Source organism: Mchenga conophoros, linkage group LG4, assembly GCF_057382185.1.
Source record: "Mchenga conophoros isolate Kocher_MC1m ecotype Shallow Benthic linkage group LG4, M_conophoros_male_GT1.1, whole genome shotgun sequence".
NCBI classification, from domain to species: Eukaryota; Metazoa; Chordata; class Actinopteri; order Cichliformes; family Cichlidae; genus Mchenga; species Mchenga conophoros.
This window is the reverse complement of record NC_140529.1, coordinates 35,820,685-35,836,139: the sequence shown is the minus strand read 5'-3', so window position 1 is coordinate 35,836,139 and position 15,455 is coordinate 35,820,685. Positions and strand designations below refer to the sequence as shown.

Sequence of the window (15,455 nt, the reverse complement as noted above, 5' to 3'; positions counted from 1 at the left end):
AATGAAATGAACGTAATTAGAATGAAAACAACAGAATTAGAATGAAAACAACAGAATTAAAATGAAAACGACGGAATTTGAATTAAAACAACAGAGTTTGAGAACAAACAATGGAATTTGAATGAAAACGACGGAATTAAAATGAAAACGACGGAATTTGAATGAAAACAACAGAATTTGAGAACAAACAATGGAATTTGAATGAAAACGATGGAATTTGAATGAAAACAACAGAATTTGAGAACAAACAATGGAATTTGAATGAAAACAATGGAATTTGAATGAAAACGATGGAATTTGAATGAAAAGAACAGAATTAGAATGAAAACAACAGAATTAAAATGAAAACGACGGAATTTGAATTAAAACAACAGAGTTTGAGAACAAACAATGGAATTTGAATGAAAACGACGGAATTAAAATGAAAACGACGGAATTTGAATGAAAACAACAGAATTTGAGAACAAACAATGGAATTTGAATGAAAACAATGGAATTTGAATGAAAACGATGGAATTTGAATGAAAACAATGGAATTTGAATGAAAACAACAGAATTTGAGAACAAACAATGGAATTTGAATGAAAACAATGGAATTTGAATGAAAACAATGGAATTTGAATGAAAACGATGGAATTTGAATGAAAACAACAGAATTTGAGAACAAACAATGGAATTTGAATGAAAACGATGGAATTTGAATTAAAACAACAGAATTAAAATGAAAACGACGGAATTTGAATTAAAACAACAGAGTTTGAGAACAAACAATGGAATTTGAATGAAAACGACGGAATTAAAATGAAAACGACGGAATTTGAATGAAAACTACAGAATTTGAGAACAAACAATGGAATTTGAATGAAAACAATGGAATTTGAATGAAAACGATGGAATTTGAATGAAAACAACAGAATTTGAGAACAAACAATGGAATTTGAATGAAAACAATGGAATTTGAATGAAAACAATGGAATTTGAATGAAAACGATGGAATTTCAATGAAAAGAACAGAATTTGATCAAAAACAAAAGAATTTGCATGAAAACAACAGCATTTGAATGAAAACAACGGAATTTCAATGAAATGAATGGAATAAGAATGAAATGAATAGAATTTGAATGAAAACAACAGAATTAGAATGAACAGAACAGAATTTGAATCAAAACAATGGAATTTGAATGAAAAGAACAGAATTTGAATGAAAACAACGGAATTAAAATGAAAATGACGGAATTTGAATTAAAACAACAGAGTTTGAGAACAAACAATGGACTTTGAATGAAAACAATGGAATTTGGATGAAAACAACAGAATTTGAATGAAAACAACAGAGTTTGATCAAAAACAACGGAATTTGAATGAAAACAATGGAAATAGAATGACAAGAATAGAATTTGAATGAAAACAATGGAATTTGAATAAAAATGACGGAATTTGAATGAAAACAACAGAATTTGAATGAAAACAACAGAATTTGATCAAAAACCAAAGAATTTTCATGAAAACAACAGAATTTGAACGAAAACAACGGAATTTGAAAACAAAGAACGGAATTTGAATGAAAACAACGGAATTAGAATGTATAGAACAGAGTTTGAATGAAAGCAACAGAATTCTAAAACAAACAATAGAATTTGAATAAAAAGAGTAGAATTAGAATGAAAACAACAGCATTTGAATGAAAACAACGGAATTTCAATGAAATGAACGTAATTAGAATGAAAACAACAGAATTAGAATGAACAGAACAGAATTTGAATCAAAACAATGGAAATAGAATGACAAGAATAGAATTTGAATCAAAACAATGGAATTTGAATGAAAAAAACAGAATTTGAATCAAAACAACAGAATTTGAATGAAAAAAAAACGGAATTTCAATGAAAAGAACGGAATTAAAATGAACAGACCAGAATTTGAATCAAAACAATGGAATTAGAATGAAAAGAACATAATTTGAATGAAAACAACGGAATTTGAATGAAAATAATGGAATTTGAATGAAAAGAACAGAATTTGATCAAAAACCAAAGAATTTGCATGAAAACAAAAGAATTTGAACAAAAACAACGGAATTAGAATGAAAACAACGGAATTTGAATGAAAACGACGGAATTTGAATGAAAAGAACAGAATTAGAATGAAAACAACGGAATTAAAATATATAGAAAAGAGTTTGAATGAAAGCAACAGAATTCTAAAACAGACAATAGAATTTGAATAAAAAGAGTAGAATTAGAATGAAAACAACAGCATTTGAATGGAAATGGAATTTCAATGAAAAGAACGGAATTAGAATGAAATGATTAGAATTTGAATGAAAACAACGGAATTAAAATGAAAAAAAAAACAGAATTTGAATGAAAACAATGGAATTTGGATTAAAACAACAGAATTTGAATGAAAACAATGGAAGTTTAAAACAAACAACAGAATTAGAAAGAAAACAACGGAATTAAAATGAAAACAACGGAATTAAAATGAAAACAACAGAATTTGAGAACAAAAAATGGAATTTGATTGAAAACAACGGAATTAGAATGTATAGAACAGAGTTTGAATGAAAGCAACAGAATTCTAAAACAAACAATTGAATTTGAATAAAACGAGTAGAATTAGAATGAAAACAACTGCATTTGAATTAAAACAACGGAATTTCAATGAAAAGAATGGAATTAGAATGAAATGAATCGAATTTGAATGAAAACAACAGAACTAAAATAAACAGAACAGAATTTGAATCAAAACAATGGAAATAGAATGACAAGAACAGAATTTGAATCAAAACAATGGAATTTGACTGAAAACAATGGAAGTTTAAAACAAACAACAGAATTAGAATGAACAGAAAAGAATTTAAATCAAAACAATGGAATTTGAATGAAAAGAACAGAATTTGAATGAAAACAACAGAATTTGAATGAAAACAATGGAAGTTTAAAAGAAAACAACAGAATTAGAATGAAAATGACGGAATTAAAATGAAAATGACGGAATTTGAATGAAAACAACGGAATTAAAATGAAAACGACGGAATTTGAATGAAAACAACAGAATTTGAGAACAAACAATGGAATTTGAATGAAAACAACGGAATTTGAATAAAAATGACGGAATTTGAATGAAAAGAACAGAATTTGAATGAAAACAACAGAATTTGAATGAAAACAACAGAATTTGATCAAAAACCAAAGAATTTTCATGAAAACAACAGAATTTGAACGAAAACAACGGAATTTGAAAACAAAGAACGGAATTTGAATGAAAACAACGGAATTAGAATGTATAGAACAGAGTTTGAATGAAAGCAACAGAATTCTAAAACAAACAATAGAATTTGAATAAAAAGAGTAGAATTAGAATGAAAACAACAGCATTTGAATGAAAACAACGGAATTTCAATGAAATGAACGTAATTAGAATGAAAACAACAGAATTAGAATGAACAGAACAGAATTTGAATCAAAACAATGGAATTTGAATGAAAAAAACAGAATTTGAATCAAAACAACAGAATTTGAATGAAAAAAACGGAATTTCAATGAAAAGAACGGAATTAAAATGAACAGACCAGAATTTGAATCAAAACAATGGAATTAGAATGAAAAGAACATAATTTGAATGAAAACAACGGAATTTGAATGAACACAACAGAATTTGAATGAAAACAATGGAAGTTTAAAACAAACAACAGAATTAGTCCCTTTGGAGCTGCAAATATGAGAGTGGGATTTGGAATGATGAAAAAGATTCACAGGCAGGAGCTGAGGCTTTGTTATTGTGCATGAAAACCTTTGGTGCTGAAGAACTGACTAACAGTATACAGTCAGCTGATGAAGCAATGTGCCTCCTGCCAATGAACAGTTAAAGATATTTAATGATACAGGAGAATTGTTTTGTGTTTACAGCTTCTTACAATAAAAGCATTTATGTAAATTAACCACTTGCCATGTTTATGTGGGAGAGAGGGAAATACCAGGTAAGATTAACATGTTAACAGTTTTGATGCAGCACCCTCTTTGCGGCTGATTTCACCCAGCAAACTCAAACAACCACTCACCAACTGTTTGGGGGATACGATTTCAAGTAGCAACCGGAAGGAGGTTGTTGACCAGTCTCTTGTTCTGTGTAACTGAGGTTTTATTGCCTAAACCTAACCAAGGAGCTTTCAGAACCCAAACCTAACCATCTACTTCTTAGTGCCCAAACCTCACATAGTATTTAAACTTAACCAGCTTAAAACTACAGCCTATATCACTGCCACCCTTCACCTACATATCGAGAACTTTGCAGGAAGACACAAAATTGTATTTACTATTTACCTTTGATCACACATAATTATTTAATAACCACTGGTGTAAAAAAACAAACAAAAACACATTCACTACACTTGTGGAGTTCCCCATAATTTCACTCTTGGGCCTCAGTAATTCAGTCACTCAGATTAGAAATAGCAGGAGCATTGCTCTAACAAATCACCAGCAAAACACGGACAAAACCAAAATATTGCTCTTCAGTGTCTACCTAAATTAGTAGGTCTAATTTAAGTATTAATTAATTAATAAAGTATGCAATGTGATATCCAGTGACTTATAAGTTAAAGTGTCCTCATTGCAATAACAGATATTAGAAGTTCTTGACTTTAAGCTTTTCATGCCTATTTGGACATTTGTGTGTAGCTTTCTTGCCACAACAGTAACGTTGCTGCTGAATATCACTCCTAATCCACACTTTAGTGTTTCTCTTAGAAGAAGCTGTTTGATTGCACATAAGGACCGACACTAATTCACCCACAGTTACTGCAGCGTAAAGGACTTCCTGCTCTGCTAAGTGGAATGATTGATGCTAAACGGCTAAACTACAGGAAGCCAGTTGAAATTTATCCAGAATGGCATTTTGCACCTAAAAGGACTGCATACATGGATGAGTACAGTCTAATTTTTTTTATTGCATTTTTCAGGATACGAAAACTTCTCCTTTATCCTCTTGCCCTTATCTGCAGTCATTTCTCCAATGTCTGAAAAAAATAACATTTAAAGTACTAAACAGCTTTTCTGTGCTGAGATGAGGTCTGAAAATCAAAAAGGGAAAAATCCAGATAAAATGTCACAAAAACAATCAAATAAACAGGAATCCACATTTTCAAATAAAATTTTAATATTTAAATTTTACCAAATTATTTCTACACCAACATGTACACAAACATACCCTCTGTACATACATTTTTATTGGCCGTTGGGCTGCTTTGGTCACACAGACCAGCAGTCTGACTCCGACTGTTTTGCTGTCACAAGAGCAAAAACAAAATCAGTCAGCGACTGAGAAGCTTCCCTCTGCATGAATCAAGTTCTGGATGCAGAAAGATCTGAATTAGTTTGCGAAATTCTTTGGAGAAATTCATAACAATGTCGCCCTGTTTCAGTTTTATATTTGTGAAGATGCTGCATGAACATCTAATTTTGTCCTCTGCCGCTGTAGAAAAGAATGAAAAAATGTTTTGAGAGTTAATTACTTGTAAGCCGTAACTCCACAGCGTCTCTAGTAATCCTGCTAACAAACAGAAAAGCCAATCATATAACCTGCTGCTTGGTGGAGTCTTCATGCACTCCTGCAACAGAAGAAACTGTGGATTAATTCAACTTCTGCTGACAAAGTCACCATGACATTAGAAAAATCTTTTGTGCTAGCACATCGGTGGATGATTCTTCATTGGCTGCCTCTTAAATGCAGAATTTAAATTTAATAAAACCCTGATTTCCTCGTACAACATCCTGATCAGCCTCCATCATCTCTCACGGTATCATATTATTGTAACAGAGCACCTCACTCTCAGACTGCAGGCTTGTGGTTCATGGAGTTTCTAAAAGTGGGAGGCAGACACCCTGTCTACTTTTATTATGAGGCTACAAACTTCCTTTTTTGGTAAAGCTGATAGTTAGGATTGGATCATGTGACCCTGAACTATCCTCAGTCATGCTGCAGGACTTCTTTTCACTTTCTACTCTCTCCCACCGTTTGTGTTGTCCTTGGCTTTCTGTGCTGCTCTTTTCTCTCTTCCCTTCTTCTTCCAGCTGGTCTCAGTAGATGGCTTCCCCTCTCTGAGCCTGTTGGAGGTCTCCTCCTGTTAAAAAGGAGTTTTTCCTTCCCACTGTCTCACAAGGCATCTTCTGACTGTCTAGATTTTGAAACCAACAAATTAAGGCATCGTTGACTTTCTGTGCTCTATTGTGCTTCATATTTATACACCTGAAGTCTCTATAAAGCTGTTTCCGTCCTTAATCTTGAACAACTGCGAAGCAGTGACTGAGGAGCTGCCCTGCACATTCACGTTAAAGCAAGTTCTGTTTTTGTCTTTGTTTTGACTTCTTTCCACGCTGTCCTCCTTCCTGTTGTTTATATCGTTCCAGAAACAACATGGCGACGTCCGTCCTCGTCAGCTGAAGCCCCGCAGAGACCGCTGGCACGACAGAACTCCTCACCATATGGTAAAACTTGGCCTTCATCATCCTAGTCATCCATTTTTAGAAAGCATTGCAAAAGGCACAATCACACGGAAAACAAAATAAGAGCACCTAGAGCAGAAAATAGGCGCTGAAGGAATGAGAAAGGAGGTTTGTGTGGTTAGGAATGACCAAGAGAGACAAAAACAAGCTGATGAGTGTCATCTCGGTGCATAAACTCCTTCCATCACTGGGGTTATTTGCATTTGGAGCTACAGGTTATAACTTAATTTTTCAACATTTATCCAGTCAGACATATTAAGCCTTTTGGCAATCATTCATCATCAGTGCTAATCTGCTTATTATGCTAAGACCATGTTCCTTCAGCTAAATGTGACACAATACTAATCATTTTTCCAGAGACTCTGTAATGTTTTTCCAAAAGGCTCTTAAGGAACCTTTGACAAATCTCTCGTAATACATTTCTCTGCTACATTATCATGAAGCTCATCCAACACTACGAGAGGAAATCCTGCACTTTCTTAATGAGTGGCTTATTATGTTCCATCGCTGCCAGCATCCTCGCTAACGACATCTTTGCACATAGCAGATGGTTTGCTTCTTTGTGCTGGCATGTGGCCCAAACACACTTAGAGGAAGAACAACCGGGGAGGCAGTCAGCTGCAGGGGAGTTTGTCAGCGTTTAACCAGGCAAGCGCGATCCCTCCTCGGAGAAAAAGACGTTTAGCGAAGGCCCAGTTCAGATCTGAGCCGCACAAATGTTGACTTTGACCTCTGGACAGGAAACCGGGGATCTGAGCAGCTGGTCCGAGCAGGCAGGGAGAAATAACGGCACGGCATCCAACGGGAAGAAGATAAGACGGAGTTGCCTAACACGCGTTTAAGGACAACAGATACATAAACATGCACCTTCTGAGTCTGTCTCCTTAGTTAATAAAGAGACTGTGCTGATCAGCTAGAATCAGAGATGTTTCCTGGTAAGCAGGTGTGCAGATGCTTTTTCTCCCACAGCTGCACGAGGCAGTCACTGAAAACCATCACTGCTTTTCCACCAGAGAAGCTCTGCTCCTACAGGCGGGGTGCACCCAGAGAAACTACAGTGACTCCAGTTTACCTCTGAGCCAGACTTTGTATTGAAAAACTGTATTTTTTAGTATAAGTTGCACACCTGTGGATATTTTGAAGACATACAGTACAGGCTTACCTCTTTTTCACTGATGCAGTGCCGGTGCTGAGACAGGTCTGCCTTCATGTCGGCTGGAAAATGTCATGCGATGTGGTCCCAGATATATTCTGTTTAGTGTCAGTTTTCACAGTTCCGTGTTTGTTATTTGTCTTTTCTTTCTTTACAGGTTTGTTTTCTTATGTGTTGTTTTTGGTTTTACTTCAGATTTTATTCTTTTTGCTCCCACTTGGGTCTGCTCTGTAACCAACCTTCTGTTGTTGGATGTATACATGTTCTCGTTTTTGCCTTTGTCCTTGTCACTTTGTCAAGTTACACTCTGTGTGTTCACTCTCCAAGTGTTCCCTGGGCTTTTCCTGCTTTTATTTTGAGTCCTTGCTTTATTGAGTTTCTAGGTTTGTTGTAACAGCTAACACAGATTGTGTTTTCTTTTGTTTGCTTTTTATTTACGTCTCTGTCCTCTAATCATCGTGGGAAGCAATTTCATGCTGCAAAGAATTTGGAAATTGCTGATTTTCTTGCAGCAGTCCTTTCCGTAGCTGCTGATGTTCCTGCTTCCAACTTTGGTGGCAGGAATTTTCTGTGACTTCTTATGAAAGTGCTACATGGAAACAGAAATTGGTACTGGGGCCGTATCTGTGAAAAAATATGTCTGATAACTCGTTCTTGCTTCAGGTCCTGATGTTTTATGGTTCTCAGTTGGAACCCTTTCATGTTCTGAACTCCTTATTTTGCTTTAGATCAAATGAGAAAACAATCTAAGAGCCCATGTTTGTGGACGGTCATCTCTGCAAGGTAGTTGGCCGATGTGTGGTTACCTAAATGTAGCATATCATATTAAACCATACTGGACTATTAGCTACATTAGGCAGTCATGCTGCATTATGCTTATTGCATTTTAACATTACTCATAAATATTCCTGCTCACATATTCTGTTTCTCTTCACTGTGACTTTAAAAAATCTGATTTTTGTACCAGGCGTGTTGTCATAAACACTCCTTATCATTTCTTAAAGACCTCGTAGTACCATATCACCCCATTAGAGCACTTCGCTCTCACACTGCAGGTTTACTTGTTGTTCCTAGAGTGTTTAAAAGTAGAATAGGAGGCAGAGTCTTCAGTCCCTCTTCTGTGGAACAAGCTCCCAGCTTGGACTTTGGAGACAGACACCCTTTCTGCTTTTAAGATTAGGCTTAAAACTTTACTTTTTTTTATAAAGCATATAATTAGGGCTGGATCAGGGGACTCTGAATCCTCCCTTAGATACACTCCAATAGGTCTAGGCTGCTGGGGATTCCCATGATGCATTGAGTGTTTTTCATTTGCCTTTTTCTCTCACCTCTCTGCATTTAATTATTGCTTATTTTTAATCTCTGGCTCTCTTCATGCTGTTCTTGTGAGGTCAGTCAGTGAGAAATAGTCAACACAAACTAATTTTCTCGACATTGAAAGTCAAGAAAATTAGTTTATTAACTAGTCGATCTGTTGTATTTTCAGAAAGAGCCAGGCTAGCTGTTCCACATTTCCTGTCTCTGTTTAAATCCTCAAGAGTCCCATTTTCACCCTGAAGCTGTCTTCTTAACAGAAGGCCTCACAGGGTCCTTTCTGCTCTCTTTTGTGTCCAAACCACATGGATCAGAAACCTGCCAATACTCAGTTTTATGGTCACTGACAAAGGTCACCGAGGGTTGTGGATTCTTTAGAGCCCTTCTGAGTAAAGTGACGTTCATCCCTATTTCTGGAGAGGCCTCAGTGTCCTGGAGGGGCCCTGATCCGATCAGCGTCCCCGGCTGTGACGCGTGGCCTCGGGGGTCACGCTCTGCCGGGATCACGTGTTTACCTTGAGCTGGAGATGGGCCGGTTTGATATACAACGAGCCGACAGCTCATGAATCACAAAGAAATGAGGAACCATCATGGGCCTGTAGGATGAAACCAGGGACATGCTACAGAGCTGTGAACCCCGAGGGCCCAGATTATGAATATCTCAATATGCTTTTCTGTGTGAGTTTGAGGACAGAACCACACTGTACCAATGTGAAATTAGAACACTGTAGTAGTAAAAAATACTCAGTGTCCTCCAAAGGGTCTAACAGCTAAACACTGATTGCTGAATTATTCAATGAATTACTGAATCAGCAGCTAGTTAACATGATATTTTGGGTTGTTTCTAGAGTTCATGTCTTATTTTAGTTGGACGTAGCCTGTAAAGAAAATGTTTCAAGGATGTGTGCCTTTATTATAGACGTTTACTTTTTAATTTAAAAACTTAGCTGTAGTTTTTCTAGTGTCACTACTTATAAAAGGTATTTGTGGCTAAACATCAGTTAGCCAGTTTTTACTATTTCTCTCATGTATAAACCAACAAGGGTAAAATTAGTAGATAAACATTGTAAAAATGTAGATTCATATTTTATGAATTCTACACTTCTACAGATTTAGCGGCTGAACGGTAGAAGCCCCGCCCATTTACATTATGACGCTTTTCCCGTCACCATGACTGGATGATCCGTTCACTGCCTTTGTGTTTAATTTGAGATATCATCTATGGTTTTATTGTGACTGGCTAAAAATGTTTGGATGGATGGCGACCAAATCCAACTAAATTAAATCAAATGATGCCATAAACAAGATTGCTTTGTTTTACTTATTCCACAAGGGGGCACTATGGCGCAAAGAGAATCCCTAACTGATGCATCTTTCCCAGGTGTTCCCTGTCCTCTGGATCAAAATATAAATCCCTGCAGCTGCAGTTCAATTTGTCTGACACAATAAGGTGATGTTAACACCTTATTGTTAACACACCCGTTAACACAACCGTGCTTGGGACTGGACGGCATCAATGCCGTTAGCTTGTTAACACATTGACGCCGTCCAGCCTCACACATCCGCAGTAACTCGTTAACGGAGATTTGTCGCGTTAACGTCATTTTAACGAGATTAACGCTGACAGTTCTTTCTTGTTCTGAAATTCTGCATGTCAGGATGTAACTCGTTCACTTACCATCTGCTCGTTTTTGTCAACTCAGTGCTGAAAAATACTTTAAACTCTAACGTGAGTAATTATCTGCTTTTCTTCAGCCAACGGATGCCACAGCAGCACAAAGAAAGGTCAGCCTGCAGAGGTCGCTAATGTTTCTCTGAGGAAACCTGCGATGCACAAGCAGGTAAGCCGAAAGAGGCGTGCAATGATGTTGAGTCTGAAGTAACAGCAGATGATGATGATGATTACTTTTATGGTGTGATCACATTTTAATCAAAGCAAGTCTCCTCTCCACTTTCCACTTTCTCGTCCAATAAAAACACCCATTTCTTAGGAGTTGGCTTACATCCGTTTTTTTTGCCAAACCTAACATCAGAGTTACCTACCATCACCATCACAGTCTCACAGGGTCAATGCATTCGTCTTTTAACCAACAAGTATCTCAAATTTGAGCATCTGATACCCCGTCACTGGTGATTGGTTGATAAAACTGGACAATCATTAACCAAAATTAAGTTTGATTTCATACAAATCACCTTTATGTAACGTTTCTAAATTAATAGCAACTCATAAGCTATGAATAGATCAGAAGTGCTAAGACTGCTTTCTATTTACTTAAAGCATCCTCCACTCTGACAGTTTTCTTACTGAGTGCACCACGTGTCTATTTAAGATCACTTACATGTAGATTTTCCTTAGCTGTCAAAAAATAATTTGCTGTTACAGTAACAAAGGTTTTCACCCTCATTAATGCTGATAAATGTAATTATTCCAGTCTCATCTTCTTTTATAGCATAGGACTCCAAAACCAGGAAGAAATTAACCTATAATTCCCTCTCTTTATTACTTTAAACTGTAACATGAGGTGATCACAGTCATTTTGGCAAAGTTTAGGTTTGAAGGTTTCTCAGAAATGACAAACTGCAGCTGTTCTCAGGTTAAAACTGTTTGAAATTGCTTTAGGATAATAACAACACAGTCTGAGAATGTAACCTTGGTATCTGAGCACTTGGAATTCATTTCTCTGAAGATATATTTACTAAGAATAGCTGATAGCTCGCTCATTTGTTGCACATTTGGCAAGAAATGGCTAAAACATCTGTTTAAATAAAAATGGAAAAGCTCACTTTCAGAGTTCAGTATTTAGAAGCTTTTATGCTTTTTCTAGAACCTCCATGCAGTCTTGAATCACTGCCTGTTCCCCAAAGAATTACTGTATGATGCCCTGTTGGCTGTCTTACTCTTTAGCAATGATTGTCAGGATTGGATACTAGATACTTCAGCTCAGTGAGACATCGCCCAGATTTGCTGCTAAAACTCTGAACTGCCAAAAAGTCGCGTGTTTTTGTTTGTGCATCGTGTCTTTTCGCGTCCTCCTTTCTGTAAAAAGCGAGCAGCACTCACAGCACGCTCTTTAGTTTGGTCAGGCTGTTCTGTGGTCACAATCACCCATATCACCACAGCCACAGTTTTCCTGTAAAAGATTCCACTTCAAAGGAAGCTGGCGCTCTCTTTCCACTGAAAGCAGGGCCGCTCCCGCAGCTCCGATGGACCCAGGCCAACTTCGATTACATGCCAACCCACGTGACTAATTACGAGTCAGATGAGGGCATACAGTGTCATGATCACACAGGAGAGTATAGGTGGACGGACAGTTGGGCCATATGGGCGTCTGAGATTTGGACAAATGTTAGAGTTTGTGAAGAAGCAGGCCAGCCAAAAAATAATAACAAATAATCAAAGCTCACACTGGGAGCTCTGGGAGCGCCGGGTCCACGGATCCCGCCAAACCTGGACTGTGGTTGTTGCGGTCAGAGCTGCCAGCCGCCATGTTTTGCACGACCAAGGTGAGAACATGTTTGTCGCGCTCCTCGGTGTCGTTCTCGTTTGATGGTGTTGTTGTTGGACCAGGTGGGTGTTGTACGAAGGTGTGGCGAGGAAGCTGCTCCGTGCGCAGCTTTTACGTTCAATGCCTCGGGTGAAGCGGCATCACGTGAGGAAGACGATAGCAATGTAGCTGCCGGTGTAAACACACTGTTTACACACAGCTGAATCTGAGCACTTGCTTAACCCTGTAATGTGCATGCGTCTCATTCCCAAACACACACACACACAATCAGAGACGCTGCTTCTCATTGGCTGCTTGTTTTCCCTCCTGCTCTCTCCCCCCTCCTCCCAGTTGTAATTTGTCTCTTAAATATCATCATTCAGCCATTTCCATCAAGCCAACCCCCATCACCAACACCTACGCCTTGCTGCTCCCTCCTCCCTCACTATCTGGGTCTCTGGGGAGGGAGGGGGGGCAAGGATCATGTAAATACACCCCCCCCCCCCCCTCTCCTCATCTGCCTCCTTGTCCTCTCTCTTTTTTCTTCTTTCCTCGGAAATTTCCCTTCTTCCCATCCTCCAGTGCCTCCATCCCTGAACTAGCTCAGTGATGTTTCTTCATCTTTTATCTCTCCTCCTGCATGGACATCATTGGGTGAGGTGAAAGGGGAAGGCAGGTGTGGAGGTGAGGTGGTGATTGGGCTACAACCTTAAAACTCATGTGACAGCAGATTAACCGGAGGCAAGACTTTGTCACGCTCCCACAGCCGCCACAATTCCCCTTACTGCCTCCCTCCTCCTCCTCCCTCATGCTACCTTCCCACCGCAGTTACACACACCTCCCTCCCTCCCCCTCCTGCAACGCAACTCCTCTCCGCTCACTCCGCGGCTTGTGAGACCGTTGGCAGCCTTGGTGCGTGGAGGGAAAGAGAAAGGAGAGAGGAGAGAGTGAGGCTTTCCCAGAATAGAGAAGCAGGAGGAGGTGAGAGGGATGATGATGGAAGCCAGCTTTGACACTGAGGAGAGTTTTGACGATCCCTCCTGTCTCGCCCCGCAGCCCCCCGGCTCTGTTTCGCCGGCCAAGAGGCAGATCAAGGAGGTCAAGGAGACCAAGATCACTGTGAGTACTGAGAAACTTAATCCTTCCTCTTCTCCTTCTTTGTGCTTCTATCTGTGCATCCTCTGCTGAAGCTCCTCATGCACCTCAATTAAGTTCAAATCACTTGTTTTTTCTCTTTTACCATCTGTTGACGTTAAACTCAAATCATAATGCATTACATGTCCTTGTGGAGTAATGTGAGGGGGTTCCCTGCAATACTGGATACCTCAATCATCTGAATGAAGAGGCTGTGCGGGAGTCTCGCACTCATATCGGTCTCATTGACTTGAGCGGCCTCAGTCTATAATATTGATTTTATGTCTGTCAAAGATTAATTCACGCTTTGGAGACTCTCTGATGTGTTTTTAATGACTGATAAGTGAGGAGCCTGCAGAATCCTGTTGGTATTTTTATGATATGTCAGATTAAGTGTGTGTTTGTCTCCTCCAGTTGTTATCACCCTCTGCAGGTCACACTCGGAGTAGAAACTGAGGTCTTCACCACGGTGCAGGGATTTTTTTCTATAATGTACACAGTAGCTTTGTGTGAAGATACCCAGACAGTAGTTGCAGTTATGTAATCTCTCAGTCCATAATGCAGGCTGTGGTGAGGGGGTGGTGGGGGGCAGCGGTTAGGCGGTCGTGCGTTGATGGAGAAGCAGACAGAGGTGGGTTTTGTGTCTCGCGAGGGGCTGATTTTGCACTCGGTGGGCTCGCTGACCTGCTGCAGCCACGGGAGCCGTCAGTCTGGCTATTGTGAAAAACACCACCAGACCTGAGAGAGATGCAGCAAGTCCAGTTTCCATGGTGACAAAGGCAATAGCACTGATTAATGGGTGTTGAAATGGAAAACACCGCCATAGGAGAAAGTGGTGGTGGTGGTTTGAGAGGGAGGGGGGAACCATTCAGATATTCACAGAAGACATACTGTTTTGAAGATTATTTCTTCCTCCTCTTTGTTTGCTTTTCCAAAGCCTTTCACAGCTCGCAGATCTATTGTTGTTCTTTGGCTTCATCCAAAGAGTTCTCATGGAGAGATTTCTTTCCTTCTCCACTAAAAAAAAGAGGAATTTCTGGGAAGTCTTGATGCTTGGGAAGAAAAAAAAACAATCATGCATGCTAAATGTCTCTGCAGCAGCTGGAAAAAAAAATACAGGTGATAACAACTAAATCAGTGACGTCGGCCCTCAGAGGTGTCTTTTTGTTCGTCGTGGTGCACCTCACGTTACACAACCCCTCCACAGTTGTCATGGAGACGCTCACATCCATGACTGTTGGCAAAATGGACCCTCGCGGGGCGCCGAGGCTTCACACACGAGAAGCAGCCGCCTCGCGACCTTGTTTTCACCTTCACCACATCTGACCGATCGGATCAGATTTAATAATTTTTGAGACTTGAGGTTTTTAGTGAAACATTCATGCCCCTGTGGTTTGACTTGTTGCTGGGCTGCACGTGCTCGGTACCACGTCAGCTGGCATCTTTGCAGAGGAGGTTTCAGTGAAGAAACGGCAATCTGGGTCCGAACAAATGGAAAGAAGAGTTAAAACACGGTCCAGATTTTTTGCCATGTTACTGTGAAAAGGATTCACAAGGTTCATCAGAGTTAGCTACCAAGCTGGCTCACTATCAGAAGATGTTAAGTATTTCTGAAAAGTAAAATAAAAAAAACGTATCTGGGCTGCTGGTGAAAAAGTAAATGCCAGAAAAGTTCAGCTAATTAACATATGATCTCTCATAAAGTGGTTAGGTATCATTACGCTCATATTTCATGTGGCATCGTGTGAACATTGATCAAGAGCCAAAATGGATGTGACTTAAGTACTGGTTGCTAGGGAAACGCATCTGTTCTGCATCATTCGTTCTTGGAGGTTACTGGATGAAATCGATTGCTTTGGTCGC

The 15,455-nt window shown here is 38.9% G+C and overlaps 1 protein-coding gene across 1 annotated transcript in view; it reads left to right on the top strand.

The window, feature by feature from the left end:
- Positions 1-15,455, top strand: part of LOC146576688 (myosin heavy chain, fast skeletal muscle-like) — a 98,979-nt gene that overhangs the window by 54,417 nt on the left and 29,107 nt on the right. Inside the window, exons 41-43 of the mRNA XM_085272130.1 lie at positions 6,411-6,488; positions 10,729-10,814; positions 13,515-13,577. Of these exons, the coding sequence (XP_085128256.1) occupies positions 6,411-6,488; positions 10,729-10,814; positions 13,515-13,577 (227 nt within the window). The remainder of the gene's footprint in view (positions 1-6,410; positions 6,489-10,728; positions 10,815-13,514; positions 13,578-15,455) is intronic.